At 39.6% G+C, this 21100-nt stretch overlaps 1 protein-coding gene across 1 annotated transcript in view; it reads right to left on the bottom strand.

The window, feature by feature from the left end:
* The window catches only part of STS (steroid sulfatase), a 97537-nt gene that overhangs the window by 65367 nt on the left and 11070 nt on the right, over positions 1 to 21100 (bottom strand). Inside the window, exon 5 of the mRNA XM_032285854.1 lies at positions 10375 to 10511. Within this exon, the coding sequence (XP_032141745.1) occupies positions 10375 to 10511 (137 nt within the window). The remainder of the gene's footprint in view (positions 1 to 10374; positions 10512 to 21100) is intronic.

Genomic DNA, 21100 nt, shown 5'->3' with positions numbered 1-21100 from the left:
GATAGTGGGGTGAAAAAAGAAAACTGCAAAATAGCATACAGAGTTTTTGTAAAATATTCTTAATAGCCATATATCAATATTACTATATCATACTGGCAACATACAAAACATAAATCTACCCAGCAAATTGTTAATGAAGCTATCTATTTAGGGGTGAGATTTCATGGGGCATTCCCTTTCTGTATTGTGTCTGTATTCCTCAGTTTTGCATAGTGGATTACTTTGGTAATCAGAAAAACATTTATACAAAGTAGAGAAAACACTTTAAAAAACACACAGAAGATGGAGGCAACAATTAAAAAAAAATTTTTTTTCTGTTGCAAAGTGGTATGTGACATGCTACTTCACAGTCACCCCAGAACTCTGCTCTTGAACTACATTAAATCACAGACATTAGCTCTCGGTGACCTCATCCTAAGCCCCTGCATGAAGAGAAAGCTGTCCAGACAATGTAGGAAGGCACAGGAAAAGCATAAACTCTGGGGCAGTCAGTAAGCATGTCACAGCTACTGTCTCCTCCAACCCACGCCTCCCCTCTCACAAAGACTTCACAAATGCACAATTCTGAAAGTGACAATCAATAGAAAATCTTGACATATGTGATTTTATTTCAATTTACCAAAAATCCATTTTCTTCCTGCAGTAATGAAAGGAGTAAGAACCCTAGGTAAAATTACATTTCAATAAAAATGGCCTATCGTATTTGAGAAAGTCTTGTATTTTAAAAAGTTTGCAGAAAACACAAACAGCAAAGCAGCATATCTCCTGAAGTGTACTATATACCTTTGCAGTCAAGCATGTAACTGGCGATTTTTAAACTTTCTCTTTATTAAATACGTTTGGCAATTGCGGAAAGAGAATCACGCATAAGTGGGTTTGTATTAGTCATTCCTTTGTAATGTAGGGGTTGTCATCACCTCCTAGATATTTTCCTGAACTTTCAAAAACTCATTATGTATGTTGCATTCAGGTAAACAGTGGTCTGTAATAGAAATGATTTCATTTCTCTCCTGTCTAAATCTGCTTGAATAAAAAATTGGTTCATTAGGCAGCAGAGGCTTAATACCAGCTCCTGTCAAAAGTCCCTGAGAAGATACTGTCTATCTGCAATTTTCTGATTATCATAGCAATCTCAGCAATAAGGGTGTGCAATGACACGATCAGAGGTCATATTTCATCTGATCCAGAACTCAGCTATTACTGCAAGCATATATCAAGAGTTGATAGTCTGAATAAACCAATGTATTTCCTTTATTTTTTTTTAACTGCAGCTTCCAGTTTGGAGAACTAACATCACATTAGCGTTATTAAAATAAGTAGATTTCAAAATTCATTTTTTTAAAGTGTGATTTAGGATGCCGTGGAAGATAAATTTAATGTAAAATATCATGTGTAAACACACACAGACACACACACACACACACACACACACACACACACACACAGAGAGAGAGAGAGAGAGAGAGAGAACTTAAAGCCTTCTGAAAGACAATTCCTAAAGGGGGTTTCCAATGAAAAAAAACACCTGTGTGAAAATAAAGCCCAATTTGTTGCTTCACTTGAGTTTTAATTATTGTGTCATAGATGCCTTGGGATTCAGAAATGAAAAGTGTTGGCTGAATATTTAAAATATGCCTTGTAAGCTGAAACAACAGTGACATGGTATCAGCAGCAGACTCATGAGAGATTCAGCAGCCATAGATTTCATCAGGTCCTCCTACAAGTGTTGGGGATTAAGGAAAGACTCTGACTCCATTGGATAAATGGCAACAGATTTTTTTGTAGTTTAATTATTCTTTTTTAAATATAAGAAAAATATCTGACCTATTTGGGAATCGTACGTGTAATTTTTAAAAAGAGCTGCTGTCTTTCAGTTATCATTTCGGCAAATATTTCATTTTTTAGAAATCATAATGCCCAGTGCTAGAACATGTATAGTGAACTGGCACAGTAAATTGGTACAATCAATGTCTTTTTCTGATAGTTATCTTTTTATCATTTGTTTTGTATAAGCTCCTCCTATTATCTCAGGAGTTTTCTTTTTATTTTAGGTTGATGATGCACATGCTTTTTAAGTCTTCTGTCGTCGGTCTTTTTGTTCAGTTTATGTTACATTTTTACCTGACATCAGGAAATTTTAGATTTCATGAAGTAAAATTCAGCAGTCTTTTTCTTTGAGTTAGTTATTCCTTGGCTTTTATGCTTAGAAAGACCTTTCTCCACTATCGGTATATCAGATAAATATATCTCAATATATTTTCTGGAATTCTTCAGTAGTTCCATTTTCCAAGCACAGTCTGCATGAGGAATTAATTTGAATAGATGAGGAACAGCAGGATAGCATAGTATGTAAAACAGAACCAGATTAAAATCCTACTCATCATATGCCATCTCCATGACTTTGGGCAAGTTACTTTAATCTTCTATATTCCTTGTAAAACTAACTTCTTTATTGTGAGCATCACAGCATCCCCCTTCTTCCTCCTCTTCATTTTCATTATTTTCATCAATATTAGCATCTTCACCAGCATCATCACCATCATCATCATTGCCACCATCATCAGCATCACCACCACCACCACCATCATCATCAACACCACACCATTATTATATCACTTAAGCACATGCAAAACACCACAATGCCAGACACTAGTGAGTTAACTACAATCGCTCCCTTAAAAGTTTAATCATACTATCACAATTATTGTATTAGCCATTCTTAGCCATCTGCCTTGAAAGGTCACCTTTACATTTACATTTTACATGAGATTCTCTTTCAGGGCTTCCTGCTCTGTTCCATTGTGCTGTCTAGTCTGGAGCCAGTGCCACATGGCTCTATGGCTCTATTTATTTATTTTTATTTGAACTCCATGAAGCCCACGTTTAAAACAAAATGAAAATTAAAAACACATTTAAGAATTCATACCACATTCAACCATTGCTGCGGAAGCAGATGAGAGAGACCAGGGGATACATTTGCTTTTCTTAAGAGTTTTAAGACAAAATGCTTCCATGTTCTAGTTCTTATTGCTCCAAGTGCATCCCCCTGCACTTTGCTTCCCACAGGATGTGTGCTACAGCTATGAAGAGATAACCAGTTGTACAGTCTCAGCAGTTAGCTCTTAATATTGCCTTAATGCCATTGAGCTAACAGATGGGGCTGTGCTGAACAAAGACGGAAGCCAGCTTGCTTAGTGTGCATGGGCCACCTCCCTGACTCCCTGAAACCTGTTGAAAACCTGAAATGTTGGTGGGTGATCAACCACTGAAATAATTTTCAAGCCTCAATTTTGCATGTTTGATAATATTGGAAGCTCAGTTAATGAATGAGTGGTTTATTAATGGCTCTACATTCCTCCTTACAAAGTAAACCATTATGCATCCCCTCTCTCTGCCTGGCTAAAAACCTCCACCATGAAAGTGAATAAAGCTAATCAGCCCTAAGAATCACAGGACAGCTGTGCACGGCATCTTTGCTGGTGCACTGTCATATGATGGCACCAGCTGAAAACACTGGCTTCCCAATTCCATGACCTCCCCAATGCCAGGAACTTGCCTTCCATTCATCATCATCCAGCAGGCATGTCATGCACCTGGGAATACCTAGAATGATCCAACGTCTGGATACAAACATTTCCATTCTATCCCAGCCTTCCAACATATTTTCTACAATCTTGTTTGAATCTCCAGTCCATCACTTCACAAGCCACCAGTTCTCTTCCCTCCTCATCTCCCATGACCATCTGCCACTTCAGTCCTTCTGTTGCTCATCACTCAAATTCCACTGTCCAATTGCCTTTTGTGACACTCCCTGCTAGCAAAACTTCAATCACCAATGAGTTTGGTGATCCTATTTCCTGGCCCTGCATTGAACTGAAAATCCCCATACCTATGTGTTAACACCCAATTCATGGTCTCCGGACAGAGCTGAGCTCAGACAAAGCCTGAAAAATCATCCATCGACACAAATTCTTCCATTCCTTTTGAAAGAAATATCCAATCTCGTTGACCTCAGCTCCTCAAATATCACTCTCTGTAATAAACCACAATTCTGAAATTTACAGGAGCTACATTCACTTGACTCTTTTTAGCCCTTTTTGATGCCTCTGAAGTACTCGTTGGTATTGATCCTTCTCCCTTAAAATGCTCTTTCCTCCTGAATTCCCTGACCATACTTCTCTGAGTCTGTCTTCACAGCTTCTGACTGTTCTTTTGGTTTTCTTTTGGGGGCTCTTCATGCTGTGACCTTCCTTTGGATGCTGGACTAGACCTTCCATCCTCACTGTGCAGCAGAAGTGAACACATCATTGTCACTTTTTAAAGAAGGTTGCATTGATCAAAAACAAGAATGTTTAAGAAATTCAAGATAGAAAAGTAATGCATTGAATCCCAAGGGAAATATACAGCCTTAAGATCCAGGCTAGATTTTGTATAGGACAAAGAATGTCAAACAGAACATGGGCTTTTGCTTTTTTGGGTCTTATAGCTTTTGAGAAATAGATACATGAAGGTTAATTTCTAAACTCTTATCCTGGATTAGATGGATACAAATTATGGGTCATAAGTTGCTTAGAATTATTCTGCAAATTTGAAGGGCTTAGACCAATACCTTTGGTTCCCCATTACCAGAGTTTTCTTGTGTTTCTTGAGGTTCTTGACACATCCTGAGCTCTTATAAATAAGGCCCTCCAATTTATTCTCCATCCCTCAAGAAAAGTTGGGTGCATGGCCCTTGCCACTACATTGACTTGTATATGACTGACTAAATGTCAAGTATGGTAAACACAAATTCATTCTGTAACATCCCCCCTATTCATCTGATGAACTCACCACTTATTTTTCCTCCAGTTTGATTCTCTGTGTCCAGAGGCTATGGAAGCAATGTCCAGAACCTCCCACAGGGGAGGCAGAGGGGAAGGAGAGAAATCAAACAGAGGGTTACCCTGTCATGTTCAGTCAACAGGAATGCCAAGCTGCCAATCCTGCACAACTGAACAACAAATGCACGAAGACTTCTGGAACTCCATCTAAAGACAAAGACTCGCCATTCTTGTTGGAAAGAGAGAATCTCATAAAATCAGCTGATTTCAATCTTAGCAGTGGAAACGCGTTTTTTTCTTTATTTTTTTCCTTTGAGATTGAATCTCACTCTGTTGCCCAGGCTGGAACTCAGTGGCACAATCTTGGCTTACAGCAACCTCTGCCTCCTGTGTTCATGTGATTATTTCACCTCAGCCTGCCAAGTAACTGGGATTGCAAGCATGTGACATCACGCCCGGCTAAGTTTTGTACTTTTATTAGACAGGGGGTTTCGCCATGTTGGCCAGGCTGGTCTTGAACTGCTGACCTCAAGTGATTCGCCTGGGATTACAGGTGTGAGCCACCACACCCAGTCAGGAAGGTTTGATTGGAAACCAGAGATTTGTTTTAGCATTCACCTCCTTGTTCTCCACTTGCATTTTTCTTTGTAATGGTACAGAACTTGCTAGTCTAATCCTGAGCAAGGGCTGATTTATGATTCCTTCACATGGTTCTATTAATAGCATGGGGCTTTGAGTGAATGCTGATTGCATGCAAATTCCACTTCACAGATGAGCTGTGATCACGATAATGGTGTAAGCTGTAGATAAGAAACCCCTGGTGAGAACTACATCCATCCTTCCACGTGACCCCCAACCATGAACAGGTCTATGCAAAATGTCAGTCTATTTCCAAAGGAAGAGAAACATCCCGAATGACACACCTCCAAAATGCTTGTCGCATACTGGAAAACAATAAGATTTTACATGTTTGTTCCTCCGTGATGCTTGGGTTGCTTCAGAATTAACTGGGATTGAAAATCAGACTTTGCAGTAGCACCGTGATTGCTCAAGGAATTTTACTGTGGGTGTGTCCTGCTGAAATGATGTGGCTGCTGTATCCAACATTCACAGCACCCCTGCCCTTCCTGCTTCCAAACTGCTCAAGCACTTTATCTGTACCTCCCTCAGGACATTCCTCACTTTCTGCCCTGAGTTAGCATAGGATCTCCTGGAAGAATCTTAAATTTCTTAGTAGCCGGTATGCTGAACATTCTCCCCTAAACCCATAGCCTTATCATCATTGCACTCCACTCCCACCCTGTGCTGCCAAAAAACATTTAGACACACAGTTACCATCCAGTCAACATGACTAATGAATGAACTAGATCTTTCCCAAAGATATGTTGTTGATTGTACGCTGACATGATGCACACTTTCCTATGACATAGAAAGAAGAGAAATAAAGTAGTGTAGATTTCAGGTTCTAGTTGGGACACCTGCATTTGAACACATGCTTGTCCATTATGAATTCTGTAACCTGAGGTGGGAGTACTTAACTTCCAAGCCTCACTTGTCTTACCTGTGGAATGGGAATGATGAGAAATTCACCTGCTTCACACAGACCACTGGCAGCACAAAATGAGGTGGTATGCTGAGACTCAGAAACTGATATCCCCAAAGGTTGTATTTTGATATGCTAAATGAAAGAAGCCTCAAGTTTCTCTAACCTCCCCCTCATCCCACACGCAGTTTCTCCCATAGAAGGTGAAGTTCTTTTATCTGCCGAAGATCCAGACCCTCAAGGAGAACTCTTTTCCTTCCCCTCCCTGTAATTTCATTGTCTATTGCAGAAAAGAAGACCAAGATACGACCACCACTGAGGAGACTTTTTTCCAAGTAATGATGGCTATTTCCAAGGACCATTTAAATTACAAGTTAATCTCTGTTCCTGTATCTAATAATTCTCCCTAGCAATCAATTATTTCCCTTCAACAGAATTCCTCTTCTCCCTGACCTGCATAACTTGTTTTACCAGGATCCAAGAACCCATTCTTTTTTTTTTTTTTTTTGATGGAGTGCAGTGGTGCAATCTCAGCTCACTGCAACCTCCGCCTTCCAGGTTCAAGCAATTCTCCTGCCTCAGCCTCCCAGGTAGGCGGGATTACAGCATGCACTACCATGCCCTGCTAATTTTTTTATTTTTAGTAGAGACAGGGTTTTACCATGCTCCTGACCTCAGGTGATCTGCCTGCCTTGGCTTCCCAAAGTGCCGGGATTACAGACGTGAGTCACTATGCCTGGTCTAAGCCTCCATCTTTTCTGTAACCTCAGGATGGTGTATAAGCTTCTGGACTCCATTGAGAGGCTGGGTCTTCATTATGAAGGCTTTTGTGTATATACATGCAATAAATTAGTATGCCTTTTGTCCTATGAATCAATCTGCCTTATGCCAGTGATTTCCTGACAACCTTTACGGGGCCAAAGCCTATGGCTCCCACAAATACATGTGCTATCAGGGCTTGGTATGGGGCCAGCTCTCAATGTTAGTCACTCTGATGATTAAAATCATGTTGATCACCCCTTGAATTCACACAGCAGTATCATAGCTCCTGGATTTCAACCACCCTTGCATAGGGTTGTACTGAGAAGCTCCTTCTATAGCTCTCACAACATCTGTATGGAGTCAGATGTTGTGAGAGCTATAGCTTTCTCTAGTTGCTGTAACAATATGAGACACAGCACTCATTCAGCTAAGAATAAGGCAGTAAGCCACAATCATGGGCAGTAGAATTGGTATACAGTTACGTAATAAAGGTTCTTAGTCATTGAATTTGCCTTTCCAGGCTTAGAGAAACCTCCAGTGGAGAAAGTGATGATCCATAGAATTACACGGCCCTCAAACATGTGGAGAGAACATGCCCTGAGTGACCAAGATGCACCCTAGCTAGTTAACCACTTCCATTTCAGTTTTCCTTTGTACAGAGAGTGTTTCTTCTTAAGCCAATATCACTCTTTTATTTTGTTACATAATTATTCAGAATGCAACAGTCCCCTCCTGTGCAATAAGAGAAAGCCCTTCATGGAAAGAAGAAATATTCTTTAGAACATTCATATGTATCAGATTTAAAAAACAAAAACTTCCTTAAAAATACACGGAATGCTTAGGGGAAGGGTTTTATCTTTTGGCCAAAAAACAAAACAAAACAAAAGAATACAATCATCTATAAATCAGGGGCTAAGGCAGATCTTGAAGATTGAAAATACTTTCCAAATACTCTAGAAGGAACTAGTAGTGAGACAATACTGGAAGTTATACTTTCTAATGAGTCAGAGTAGGCACCTGTGCCATGATAATTACATGAAATTTAATCAATAGGTGTGATGAGATCAGCGTGAGGTTGCTTGCTAGCTAACAGAAGTCTTAGAGTTGCATAAGCAGCCTGACACATTAAAATAGAACAGTCATTAAAGAGATAAAATATTCTACTGATTTACACTACTTAGATGTGAAAAATGCAAATTGATTTATTTGCAACATTTTAGAAAGAAAAAAATAAAAGGAGACAAGCTTGTATTGGTATATGTACGAGCCCTAAGCATAATGCATTCTTCTTACAAATCTTGTTAGAGAGAATGTTCTGGTTTTGTTTTTCCTAGTTAGTATTACAGGTGGTACTCACTCTCATTACTTTATAGAATCACAAACTATTAGAGAAAAAAGAATCTCAGAACTTGCCTAATTTGAATACTCCTATCAAGATGATAGAGGAGAGGCCTGAAGATGTAAAACCTCTCTCAAGTTCACAGACGTAATTAAAGAAACATCTAGAAGCTGGAAGAGTCCAGTCTTCTTGTTTCTTAAGAAGGTGCTCTTTCCATGATTTATAACAAAACAGAACAAAATTTGTTCTAACAATCACCATAGTAGGTGACCACTATTGCCATCAATCTGCTGTTTTAAACAAATGAACAAACACAACTTAATGGCAATGTTCATGGATTTCCAAAATATGTGGATCGAAAGGTTAGAAACTACTGAGTTAGTGCACCAAAAGAAATGGAGGGAAGAATGAGAGAGAGAAAAAGTAAAAGGAAACAAATATATGAAATGCTGGAATATGGATAAGATGATTTTTTGTGTCGGTCTGATTCTGTCCAGATGGGTCCAGCAGTGTAAATAAATGTAAGAGGCAATGTTGCTAGAAAAGACTGGAAGTCGTGAGAGGTTCAGAGTGGACTGGAATGCTGATTTTCCATTCCTTTGCATAACTCACACACTAAGGCCTTCCCTACGTCAGTCAGCATGAGGTTGCATGTTAGCTAACCCCTTAGCTCTTGTACAGCTAAGAGATCCCAGGTGTAGTCCCTTATCCTGGGATCTCTGAGCTGTGCAAGAGAAAATAAAAGTATAGGGATGAATGATATCATGTAGATATGGAAGATATGCTTTTTAACTTAAAGAAATCTTTAGTAAGGAAGTCTTCCCAATGTCAGTGAAAAATGCCACATTTCTCAGAAATAAGGTTATTTTCTAAGGAAGGGAGAGAAGGAGTTTGGAGAACAAGGAAAGCTTTGCAGTCATCAGATGCAGCAAGAAGAACATGAGGACCTTGTCACTGTTGCCCTGTGGGCCTCGCAAATAAGGCTGTAGTCAGCTGCAGGTGTTCTGGATCCAAAATCCATCACACATCTAACTGCTAGTGACAAGGCATTGTTCCTATTTCGTTGTTGATAGAATAAGGGATAATAAGGACTAAAGTTTTGTCTCTTTTCCTCCATTAATCTCTTCCATCTACAGCCCACAGACTAGACTTCCCCTGAAATGTATCCACTGGCAACTGCAGACATGCACAAGAGGATAAAGATATATATACCTTTTTTTTTTTTTGAGACGGAGTTTCACTCATGTTACCCAGGCTGGAGTGCAATGGCGCGATCTCGGCTCACCGCAACCTCCGCCTCCTGGGTTCAGGCAATTCTCCTGCCTCAGCCTCCTGAGTAGCTGGGATTACAGGCACACGCCACCATGCCCAGCTAATTTTTTGTAGTTTTAGTAGAGACGGGGTTTCACCATGTTGACCAGGATGGTCTCAATCTCTTGACCTCGTGATCCACCCGCCTCGGCCTCCCAAAGTGCTGGGATTACAGGCGTGAGCCACCGCGCCCGGCCAAGATATATATACCTTTTAAGAGACAAGGTCTCATTCTGTCACCCAGGCTGGAGTGCAGTGGTGTAATCATAGCTCAGTGCAGCCTCAACCTCCTGGGCTCAAACCATCTTCCCACCTCAGCCCCTCAATTAGCTGGGACCACAGGCGTGCACCACCACACCCAATTAATATTTTTTGTTGTTTGTAGAGATGGAGTCTCCCTGTGTTGCCCAGGCTGGTAAAGGTGTTTTTTGTATTCTCTTTATCTTTCAGGATCAATGCATTTTTTGTTACCTTCAAAAAACCCCATACATTTGCTGTCTCTAAAGGCATCAGGAACACAGATGGAAATACACAGGAGAGAAGACACAAGGAGGCAAAGACTTAGTGGCTTTCTAAGCACTCACTGAGGAGAAACGTACCCACACTCCAGTCCATTTCCTCAACAGCGTCCCCGTAGACTCCGTGTTTACTTTTGCTGGCAAACTCCTTGCTGGAGAACAGGGCCGTGTGCACGTGGAGGTAGGACAAGACAAGCAGGAATGGAGTCTCAGTGTTCCTGCAAAAAAAAAAAAAAAAAAGGGAAAAGAAAAGACCATGGACAATGTAAGTATGTCTGCTACCCTTCTGATTACGATCCACCTATTATTACAGCAGGCTATTTGAAAATTTACAAAATACTACAAATAATTGCGTAATATGATACCTTCTTTCAGAAAAAGGTAAGTTTCTATTGTGTCTCTATGAAGTCACTTACTGTTACCCTCTATGGATCAGGAAGTGAAGAATTATGTTATTGAGACATCCCCCTAAGACCCAACTCAGGAGGAGATTTAATAGAAAATTGCCTGCATTTGTTTTTGTTGTTGTTGTTTAATTCTGTTCTTCGTTCTCCATCTGGTGATTAATATGAATTCAAACACCTTGAAAATATTATTTTCTTTCAGAAAAAAATGTATACACTAATACACATACAGAGTACTAGAAAAGACTATCTTTTAAAATTTTTAATTGATATATGCAAATAATGATACAAATATATTATTTGTATATATCAATTTGTATGTATCATTTGATATATACAAATTGATATATACAAATAATTCCTGTATATACTTGTTGGGGACAAGGCAATAATATACGTAATATGTGTATATCTTGAGGAATGATTAAATAAAGCTAATTAAAATATTCATTTTCTCATATAGTTGTCATTTCTTTGAAGTGAGACCATCTATTCTCTCAGCAATTTTGAAATATATAATACATTGTAATTTACTATAGTCACCATGCAATGCAATACATCCCCAAACTATTCCTCCTGTCTAACTAAAACTTTTTATCCTTTGACCAACATCTCCCATTCCCCATCCACTCCCCTAACCCCAGTTCCTGGTAACCGCCATTCTACTCTCTGCTTCTAGGAGTTCAACTTTCTTCTTAGATTCCACATAGAAGTGAGATCTTGCAGCATTTTGTCTTTCTGTGTCTGACTTGTATCACTTAGCAGAATGTCCTCCAGGTTCATCCATGTTGCCACAAATGACAGCATTACCTTCTTCTTAAAGGTGAATAGTATTCCATTGTGTACTGTCAGTTGTCATCTACTTTCATCAATGCTGTTGTGTTCGACCCTCTTCTATAATACAAAAAATCTCCCAGAATAAACACTCAATGGTCAATACTGAAATTTTCAAAGTTAAATAGAACATTCTTTCAATTGGCATAAACCTATGAAGAGAGAGGAATTATATTGCAAATGTATTCCTCAATTCAGAGGGCACCTAAATCTCCTTCATTTGAATTGATTAGAATGCACAGATGCTCAAGAGTTACAAGTCACTGTAAACGTGGGGCCCTTGGTACAGTGGGCTGTGAGCGATGCTACTGTGCGAAGGTCTGAGGTTTCACAACTGAGTCTGCTGATAGGGATCAGTAAGTCCCATGGCTGCTTCTTCACATCAGGTTGCCCTCTGAGAAATGCGTTTACTGCTGTGTCTCAGTTTCACATCGAAGGCTCAATCTTTATCTCTTATCTGGGAAATAATTAGCAATTCCTTTTTTGCTAAAAGAATCCTGGGTGAGTGGCCTTTTTGAAGGCTACCAGGGCACAGGACAAGTGTTCACTTTCCCCAGGAGTGGAGGAAGCTTTGAGAGATTCATGCAAGAAGCTGAAATGCTTAGAGGGGACACACCTAATGACAGCCCCTGCCTCACTGCTCACTCCCCAATGTCTTCTTCTTACCCTGATTCAAGCTCTTCCTTTAACTACTTCTGTGAACTTGGGTGGGTTCCTTAAATATTTACGCTTCAGATTTATCATCAAAATATGAACAGTCCTGATAAAGCCTTACGTTGATGCCATACTCTTACACAGCCCAGCTTCTACCCCAATATGGTAACCAATCCCAAACACAGCTTGCACATTCACAGCTCAATGCTCTGCCCATGATCATCTCTCGACCTAAAACTTACTTCCTCCACTCCCTGGCAAGCAGTCATTATTCAAAGCCATCTCCAATGCCACCACTTCTGAGAACCTGTTCTCCTTTTCTAGACAGCCCCATCAGGGCTGAGCACCATGGGGCATTTCGCTTCCACTGAATCTCCAGGCCCTAGTGCCATGCCTGGCCTCCTGGATTCAAGTGATTCTCCTGTCTCAGCCTCCATAGTAGTTGGCATTACAGGTGCACACCACCATACTCAGCTAATTTTTTTAATTTTTTAGTAAAGATAGGGTTTTGCCATGTTGGCCAGACTGGTCTTGATCTCCTGACCTCAGGTGATCCTCCCACCTTGGCCTCCCAAAGTGCTGGGACTACAGGTATAAACCACTGCATCCAGCCTGGAGATTCAATTGTATTAGCAAATGCTAATAAAGCATGTGTTCCACGACACAGGAGACTTTTATGCGCTCTCTTCTTCTGCTAGACCACCAGGCAGGACACATCATTCATATCATGGTGTTCCTGACACCTGCAAAGTGATTGGCAGGTGGCATAAATTCAGCAAATCTCTGTTATTGGATGAAAGATTGCATCTGCTTTCTCAGCATTGGCAGCCCCGCCCAGCAGTCAAGTGAATGGCAGGGCCTTGTGAATGCAATGTGAATTGCACTGTGAATGGTTTGTGCTGCATATGGTTTAGACTTCTGCCTAAGTTTCTTGTTACTTGGAAGGGATGTGGTTTATATAACAGTTGCTCTAGAGCAGGGATTCCTCTGCAGAACTTCTCTCCTAAGTCTCTTCTTACTTTGAAGGGGTCATCTCCTATGGTCCACATCTTTACCAGCAAGTAAAAGTTCAGAAGACAATGTGTGTATATATATATATATATATATATATGTAACTAATTTTTCTTCTATGTATTTCTGGCTTCCTTAACTTCTCATGACAAGCAAAAACATTCCAAATTTCGGATTGGGTGTCACAAACATTAATAAGTTTGCCTGGAAACAATAAATGGATATATGCTTTTCTAAATGCATTTGTATTTTGCTAATGTTAATATACCTTGGGCTCCTCCTGACCCTATGGTTCCTTCTGGGTGAACTGCTCACATCTATGGCTGTTAATACTTCCCTTTTAAGGTCAATTCTTACTAATCCTTATTAACCCCTACTCCTTTCAAAGAGAAAATTAGCACAAAACAGCACACTTTGGGTGAGAGCTAAGCCAGGCATCTCCAGTTCTCTGAAAACAGGCAGATCAAATCTAACAAGTTATTGGTAATCATTAGCACCACGTTTTATTATTGCAGTACTTGGTAGCAAATTATGTCCCCCTACCCAACTTTTTTATTTTTAAAGAATATAAAACAAGGAAATGTGGTTAATATCTCGCTGCCAAGAAAGTAAAAAAAATAAAAACAAAAAAGTCCTGAGTGGCTTGTCCCGCCTCTCACAGGAACTGGAATAAGAAGGCATGCAATGAGAGCCCATGAGACCTGGTCTATAACATCCACTGTTACATCTCAGAAAGAAAAGAGGACAGACTACTGCTCAGATGGAAGCACTGGAACTGTCATCCTAGCTGATGGCTTACATATGAGCATCTCTACCAAGCCATGTGTTTGGCTCCTTCTAAGAGAAGATGCCCTTGAGGAACCCGGAGGAGCTGAGACAGAGCCACAGTATGTTAGAGAACTGGGCCACACAGGGAAGACTGTAAAGCTTCCATCCTGCTTATTATGGGGAAACTTTATTCACACCTGGACAAATTGCACCTCCTTCCCCAGAAGCAGATTGTGTTCCCCCAAACTGGCTTAGATTCCTTAAAACGAACATGAAATCACAGTCTTTGTGTTCCTAAATAGAGAGTTACATTATGTATGAGAACAATTTCACTGCAATTTCACTCTCATCTGTTCTCCCATTTATTTTTAGATTTAAAGTTAAGGAAAATAGATAAGAAAGCTTAAAAAGTCAATCTCCCAAGCATGGTACATGGTCATACAGGATGTGACTGACAGAATTTGCTGAGAATGAAGAGTTATTGCATGGATTGAAATGCCCAGCACTGGGCTCCAGTCCAGTTTCGACTTGGATTCTCTAATTTTGGTTTAGTTCTCTTGTTCAAAAGTTAACAAATAAAAAAGAAGAAAGAGACATCCATCAACATGATTGGCAGTATCACAAAATTGAGGCATATTAAAATGTGAGGTGGAAATAAAGAAATAAATGATAAAGATGACACAATGGGCAAATAAGAGCCTGAAATAAAAACCGGTTCATGAGGACTGAAAGAACAGCTGAGTTCAGGGTTCAATTAAAGCTATGGAACGTGACCTTTGTCTTTGAATGCAAGGGACTCCTCCTTAGAAGGGGAGAAGGGAATTAATGTGTTTATTATCAAAATGCACATATTTATGGAACTCGTTATCTATCATCTCTCTATAAAGCAGTGTTTTTCCAGCCTATAGGGGCAATATCAGAGATATCAGCATCTTTATGTATACTCTGTGCATTGAGTAGAGTGATTAGGTTCGACGTACAAAAACAAACCCAGAAAACAGAGAAAAGCGTATTTGGCTGGCAAAAACACTGTTTCAAGATTTACCATCCAGGAACAGAAGTGAAATCAATGGTGCATGGGAATGTTGGCTAGACAGACATAAATCATCTGCTTTCTTGCACACACCTGGGGTGTAACTGACAGCCTGTGCCCAGGTGAAGGAATTCTTGCTTTGTAATATCCTTTGAGAGACCAAGAAAGGCCATTTGCTTCACACCCAGGCTCAGGAAGGAGATCTGGGTATCCCTTCCTCTCTACGACCTTGAAAGCTGAATGACACATCAGCAAGTTGGAAGGAGAAAGATTTCTCAGTAACAGCTTAACTCCTTTTTTATTAGCTGGAGTACTTCAGTAAACAACTCTTTCGAAAATTTATTGCCACTGTCTTGCACACTGTGCGAAAAGATAGAACTTTCAGCTGCTACATGCCTGCGCTCCATTTGTTAAAAATACAGAAGGCAGCCCTGAGCCTTTCCAGCAACATGTAATCATTCCAATCTCAGAATCAAAAGATTTACATTCTATAGAGGCAGGAGTAAAAATCCAGGCAAGAAGATGGCTAAGGATTTTTTTTCTGTCTGCCATAAAGTATATTTTTGATGGTCTTCAGAATAATAATCTTCATCTGAGTGTCTGACCTTTATTATTGTGTATTGTTCCAACTGCAGTGGGCATAGGGAATAACGGGAATGCAAATAGGGATGTCTGTGAATTCCTTCCAGATACCTTCTGCTGCTAGTAATTAGAGTATGGCATAAATCAGATAGTGGTATCAACAGTCGCCCTGCTGAAGTTCATGTGACCACCTCTGTGTGCAGCAGGTGGATTTATACATCCAGCTGTTCAAGTCTTCCATCTATGAGTTTTGCAGTTATTAAGCAAATGTTGTGCTGACACATACCAGGCACTATAAATATAAAGGGAGGCTGGACCGGATCCTGCCATCAGCAACCCACAGTTCAGACAAGATCATTGACAATTAGTCCGAGCTGTCTTGAGTGCCACTACCCAGCAATGCAGAGAATGAATTCAGAGGAGGAGAACTTATCTCAACCTGGCAGGGGTCAGAATTTGCTCCTAGAAAGAGGTAGCTTCCAATGGTTCACAGAGCATGACAGTAGCTGTGAATGTTTTCCATAAACATGTAGGCTTTCGAGCTATTCACAGGTATGATATTTGGAGATGCAGACATGTAGGCTGGAGAGTCATTTCCAGGGATAGATCTAACTATTCTTTATCTATGTCTCAGTCAGTTGGGAATGCCATGGACCCACTAGATCTGGTATGGCAAAAGACAAACATCCCTCAGTACCTGTATTGTTATGATATGCTCAGCCTGAAACCAGAGGTTTATCCAAAAAAGAAGCCCCTTGTCTTTTTTTTTTTTTTTTTTTCAGGGACAGGGTCTTGCTCTGTTATGCAGGCTGGAGTACAGTGGTGCAATCATAGCTCACTGTGGCCTCCACTCTGAGACAAGAATTTCTCCCACCTCAGCTTCCTGAGTAGCTAGGACTGCAGTTGTGTACTACCATGCCAAGCTAATAATTTCTTATTTTTTGTAGAGACAGGGTCTCATTATATTGCTCACGCTGGTCTCAAACTCCTGGCATCAAACAATCCTCTCACCTCAGACCCCTGGGTAGCTGGGACTACAGGCATGCACCACCATGTCCAGCTAATATTTCTTTATTTTTTGTAGACACAGGGTTTTGCTATATCGCCCAGGCTGGTCTTGAGCTCCTGAGCTCAAGTGATCCTCCCATCTAGGCCTCCCAAAGTGCTAGGGTTACAGGCATGGGCCACTGTGCCTGTTGCCCTCATTTTTTATTTTATTCTTTTTTTGGCAACGGAGTCTCGCTCTGTCGCCCTGGCTGGAGTGCAGTGGGGCAATCTCAGCTCACTGCACCCTCCGCCTCCCGGTTTCAAGCAATTCTCTGCCTCAGCCTCCCGAGTAGCTGGGATTACAGGTGCCTGTCACCATGTCTGGCTAATTTTTGTATTTTTTTGTAGAGACGGGGTTTTACCATCTAGGCCAGGCTGGTCTTGAACTCCTGCCCTCATGATCCACCCACCTCGGCCTCCCAAAGTGTTGGGATTACAAGCGTGAGCCGCCGTGCCTGGTCCATTGCCCTCATTTTTAAATACATATCCTATAGGCCCACAAAAGTTAGAACCAAATCATCTGTTATCTATAGTTACTGAATAATGCGATTCTTTGATAACAATTCTTTAATTATTTACTTTTCCAGTTTTGAATGAGCATTTGTGTGTGTTCCCATGTATTGCCCTTAATTTTCAATCTGATTTACTTTTCTTACCATGAATTAAAATCAATATCACCCCATTCCTTTCTGGCTTACACTCTTATATAAACTAATGAAATCTCCTAAAGATCCCTTTATTCAAAAAATACTTTTGAGCCAAATCACAGCTATTCATCACAGCACTTACACTGGGGTCCAGCTGGAAATGGGAGAGGCTAGGCTGGAGGCATCCAGTAAATGCATTTCGCAATTGTGACTGTGCCAAATGGTGATAGCAGTATATAGACCAGGACAAAAGGTCACATCTTCTTCCAATAATACATGTTTCAGCTACTATAGATTTTAGGGAATTATGATTACATAAGCAATGCTTGTAGAAAGGATTATTTATTTACCAGAAAACTACAGACCATAGGAAATGGTAGAGGAGAGATTCTTCCCCATGGCTCTCCACTAAGGGAATAATCTTTTCATGCAGGTGTTCCCCCCTGCCCCCAAGCCCTTTATTACTGATACTTTCCATCACGCTGATGTCATGATGTTTTGTTTTGTTTTGTTTTTCTGTGGAAAGTTGTCAGGGAGCAGGGTTTATTGTAGTCAGAACAGGAGATCTTACCACTCTGGGAAGTCAGAGATTAAAAACAGAACTACATAATTTCCAAATTTTTGGTTTGTTATTCATAAACCCTTTGCTAAATAATTTATTTATAAAGAACAAGAGTTATCCTACATTGAGCTTGACTAAAACTTATTAGCTTTTACTGAACTTTTAATTCTAGAATCTCAAAACATACATAAATATATTTAATATATTGAAACAACTTAAGAAACTGAAGCCTGGAGAACCTTATACTCATGGCAAATTCCAGATAAATCTATAAATCCCATAACTGGATAACATAACCTATACAGATTATGTGGGTGCATATAAAGTCATTGTCATTCTTGGAAATTTACTGTTCAAAGGGAGCATGCGTATATCTTCAGAGTAAAATACAAAGTGACTTATCTAAACTTTAATGTTTTTCCTAGCAATCAAGCACTGTTTCAATGAATTCAGAGAAGGAGGTCAACATATCTGGTTTTTCACAAAGCAGAGTGATCAACATCCACCTCTTTCTATTGAAGACATAAAACACGAATCTCATTCTACCCATTAGCATGACACCTTTTTAAAAATTAGCCTTGACTTGAACTAAAGAAAAAAATTGTTTGTGAGTAAAATTAACTTGCTACATTCACCCATCATCTTATATCCTTTATTTTCTTTTCAGAGCATTCAGGGACTTCTCTATTACCATAGTAATGATAACACTACTAACATTGAAACTTGCATGTTCTTCACATGTATCCCAAAACCTAAAATGCAATAAAATAAATAAATGGAAAAAAAAAAAGAATTACAGAAATGCATTCTCCCTCCTTAAGCATTGGGCCTAGACTCTTGTATCTGGAGAAAGGCATTGAGACACCCATACAATGCCCTAATATTCTTCCAACTAATCCTCACTCGGACTAATCCTCACTCAGTAAGTCTACTGCACTAGAGTAGATGAAAGAGAAAAAGATTCCCCCAACTGTTTATGAACCATTCCAACATTCAGAAAGTTGAGTTAGCTCTGTTTAAATTCAGCCTCTACTCTCTATTACCTGAGGGGTTTTGTTCATTCAAAGGATTTCAGCTTCAAAATTTATCCATGATAAGACATCTATTTACCGACCCTATGAGGTCGTTATGCTGTGTGAAGGAAGCAATGGGTGTGGAAGGTGCACAAAGTAATGTTTGTATCCACAGCACCTGACGTGTAATTGGCAACCACTCCACGGTGTCCATTACACTTGAACATGTCCCATACTTTTTACCATTTCTGCTGTGCACTTGAGTTGGATCTGTTTTGCATTGCAATGAAGAGAGGGATGGCAAAACCCAAAGCCATGATAACGGGCTGACCCTGCAGGGCATATACGGAGAGTTGGGTATCCCTAAGAAATTTATAGTTCATTCCTCTATGCAAGAATAACAAGGATTTCTGTCTAATTAAAGTATATTCAGGATGACCCATCTCCTGAAATACTATATAGCGTATAACATATGGTGAGCTAATTATCCAGCTCTCTAATAATAGAAGCATCTCCCCTAGATAAATTTATCCCTGAATGAGTCAATTAGGGTGAGGGATTATGGAGTGGATGGTTATATATTCTAAATCATCACTCTCCTCAACCTGAAAATATGTGCTTGGAATCTCAGGCCACAAACTGGATTTGACTAAGTAGACCTCATTTGCAAGAATCACAAACCAATGAAGCATCTTTGCCTTATGCCTCCTTGTCATTCACACCCTAATATCGTAACCCAGCATTTCAGGAGCAAACCCTTGAGTATAAATCATATCAGCAACACAGTGTAGAGAAAGACTGTACATTTTAGAAGTAAGAGTTTTAAATCATTTTCCTCACCACTTTTGACAGATGAACTAAAAAGGAGCCATGTACAAAAAACAATTATGTTAAAACACCTAAACAAGGCACCAGTTGCAACTGGAAATTTTTAAATTCAAAATCATTTGAGTAAATTCCATTAACATTAACATTGCTTTGATCAGGTATTCCTTTTTCGGCTGCTGAATAACTCTAACTCCATTTCTCACAAAGGTGGTAAGACCTGGCTAAATTGCTCAGGATATTCTGAATAATGAAATAACACATGTAAATGTGTCTTCAGACATTGAGGGAATGTTTTATGGATATGGTGGTAACACCACTGTTAGGATTCTTTGCTGGCATATCAAGGCCATTCTCTCAGGACTCTTGGATATCATATTCAGGAAATCAAAGAACTAATCTAACACAGGTGGACAGCTCTACCCAAGGATAATTTTAACTATATGCTTTAAATCTTTGTATCTTCAAATAATCTATGTAAGAAGCATTTGGTGAATGGCATCACAGTGTACAAAATGCTAGCATCTTCACTAATACTAACCATGCAGTGAGTGTTCCAATGTAGACAATAGCCATCTTTATTAGAATCACCTATTTTGAAGAAAAAAACCCTTTTGTTATAATTCAATACCATCACCTCCAACTGTGGTGCTACTAGAACATCTTAAATCTCTAGTTCTGAAAGAAAATCTCAGCTCTCTAATAATAATTAGAGATAATCAGAATAAACTTGTCAGGCTTCAACATCCTCATGATCATCAAATTTGTTTTGGTCCCCTCCCAAAATTATATACTGAGGAACCCATGAAAATGCCTTGTAATCATATGAATACTTATATACCTAATAGATTAATTTCTGTCAAAATACATGTCATACAGGGTGATTCACCCTGGAAGCCAAGTATCATTTCTGACTATCCATTGTATAATGGACACTGTATTAATCTCCACCCTGTCTGGTTTTGAGAGATTAGTGGTAGATGAAGACTGATATAGGGATGTCTAGCTTTCCCAGCAAATTTGAGAAACAGCACGCTGTTGTTTTTTGCCCTAAATAGGCCAGCCCGACATTCTCCACAGAGTGCTGCTCCATCTTGGAATGGCTGTGCTTCTGTTTATCAAACACAGTAAAGCTAGCACACTAGGTAAGAGCATGGTCAATCATGTACACTGTGACCCATTGATACATCATGAAATTAACTTAGTTCCACAACCAGATCATTAAATAAAAAAAAAATTAAAAAAAAACCAAGAATAAAATGGGGTAGAAAATATCAGAAGCAATCACTCTAGTAGGAGAAAGGTCATTTCAGTAAGCTTTTGTTTCAATCACATATCTGTGTACATCTTACTAGATGATGATATTAACTGGATGATGTATCTTATAAAGTTCCAAAGCTTTTACATGAGATCACCTGTTGGCATCA

The sequence above is a fragment of the Sapajus apella genome, unplaced genomic scaffold, assembly GCF_009761245.1.
Source record: "Sapajus apella isolate SASKATOON/1434 unplaced genomic scaffold, GSC_monkey_1.0 scaffold17, whole genome shotgun sequence".
NCBI lineage: Eukaryota > Metazoa > Chordata > Mammalia > Primates > Cebidae > Sapajus > Sapajus apella.
The sequence above is the reverse complement of the archived record's forward strand: the minus strand, read 5'-3'. Positions and strand labels throughout refer to the sequence as shown.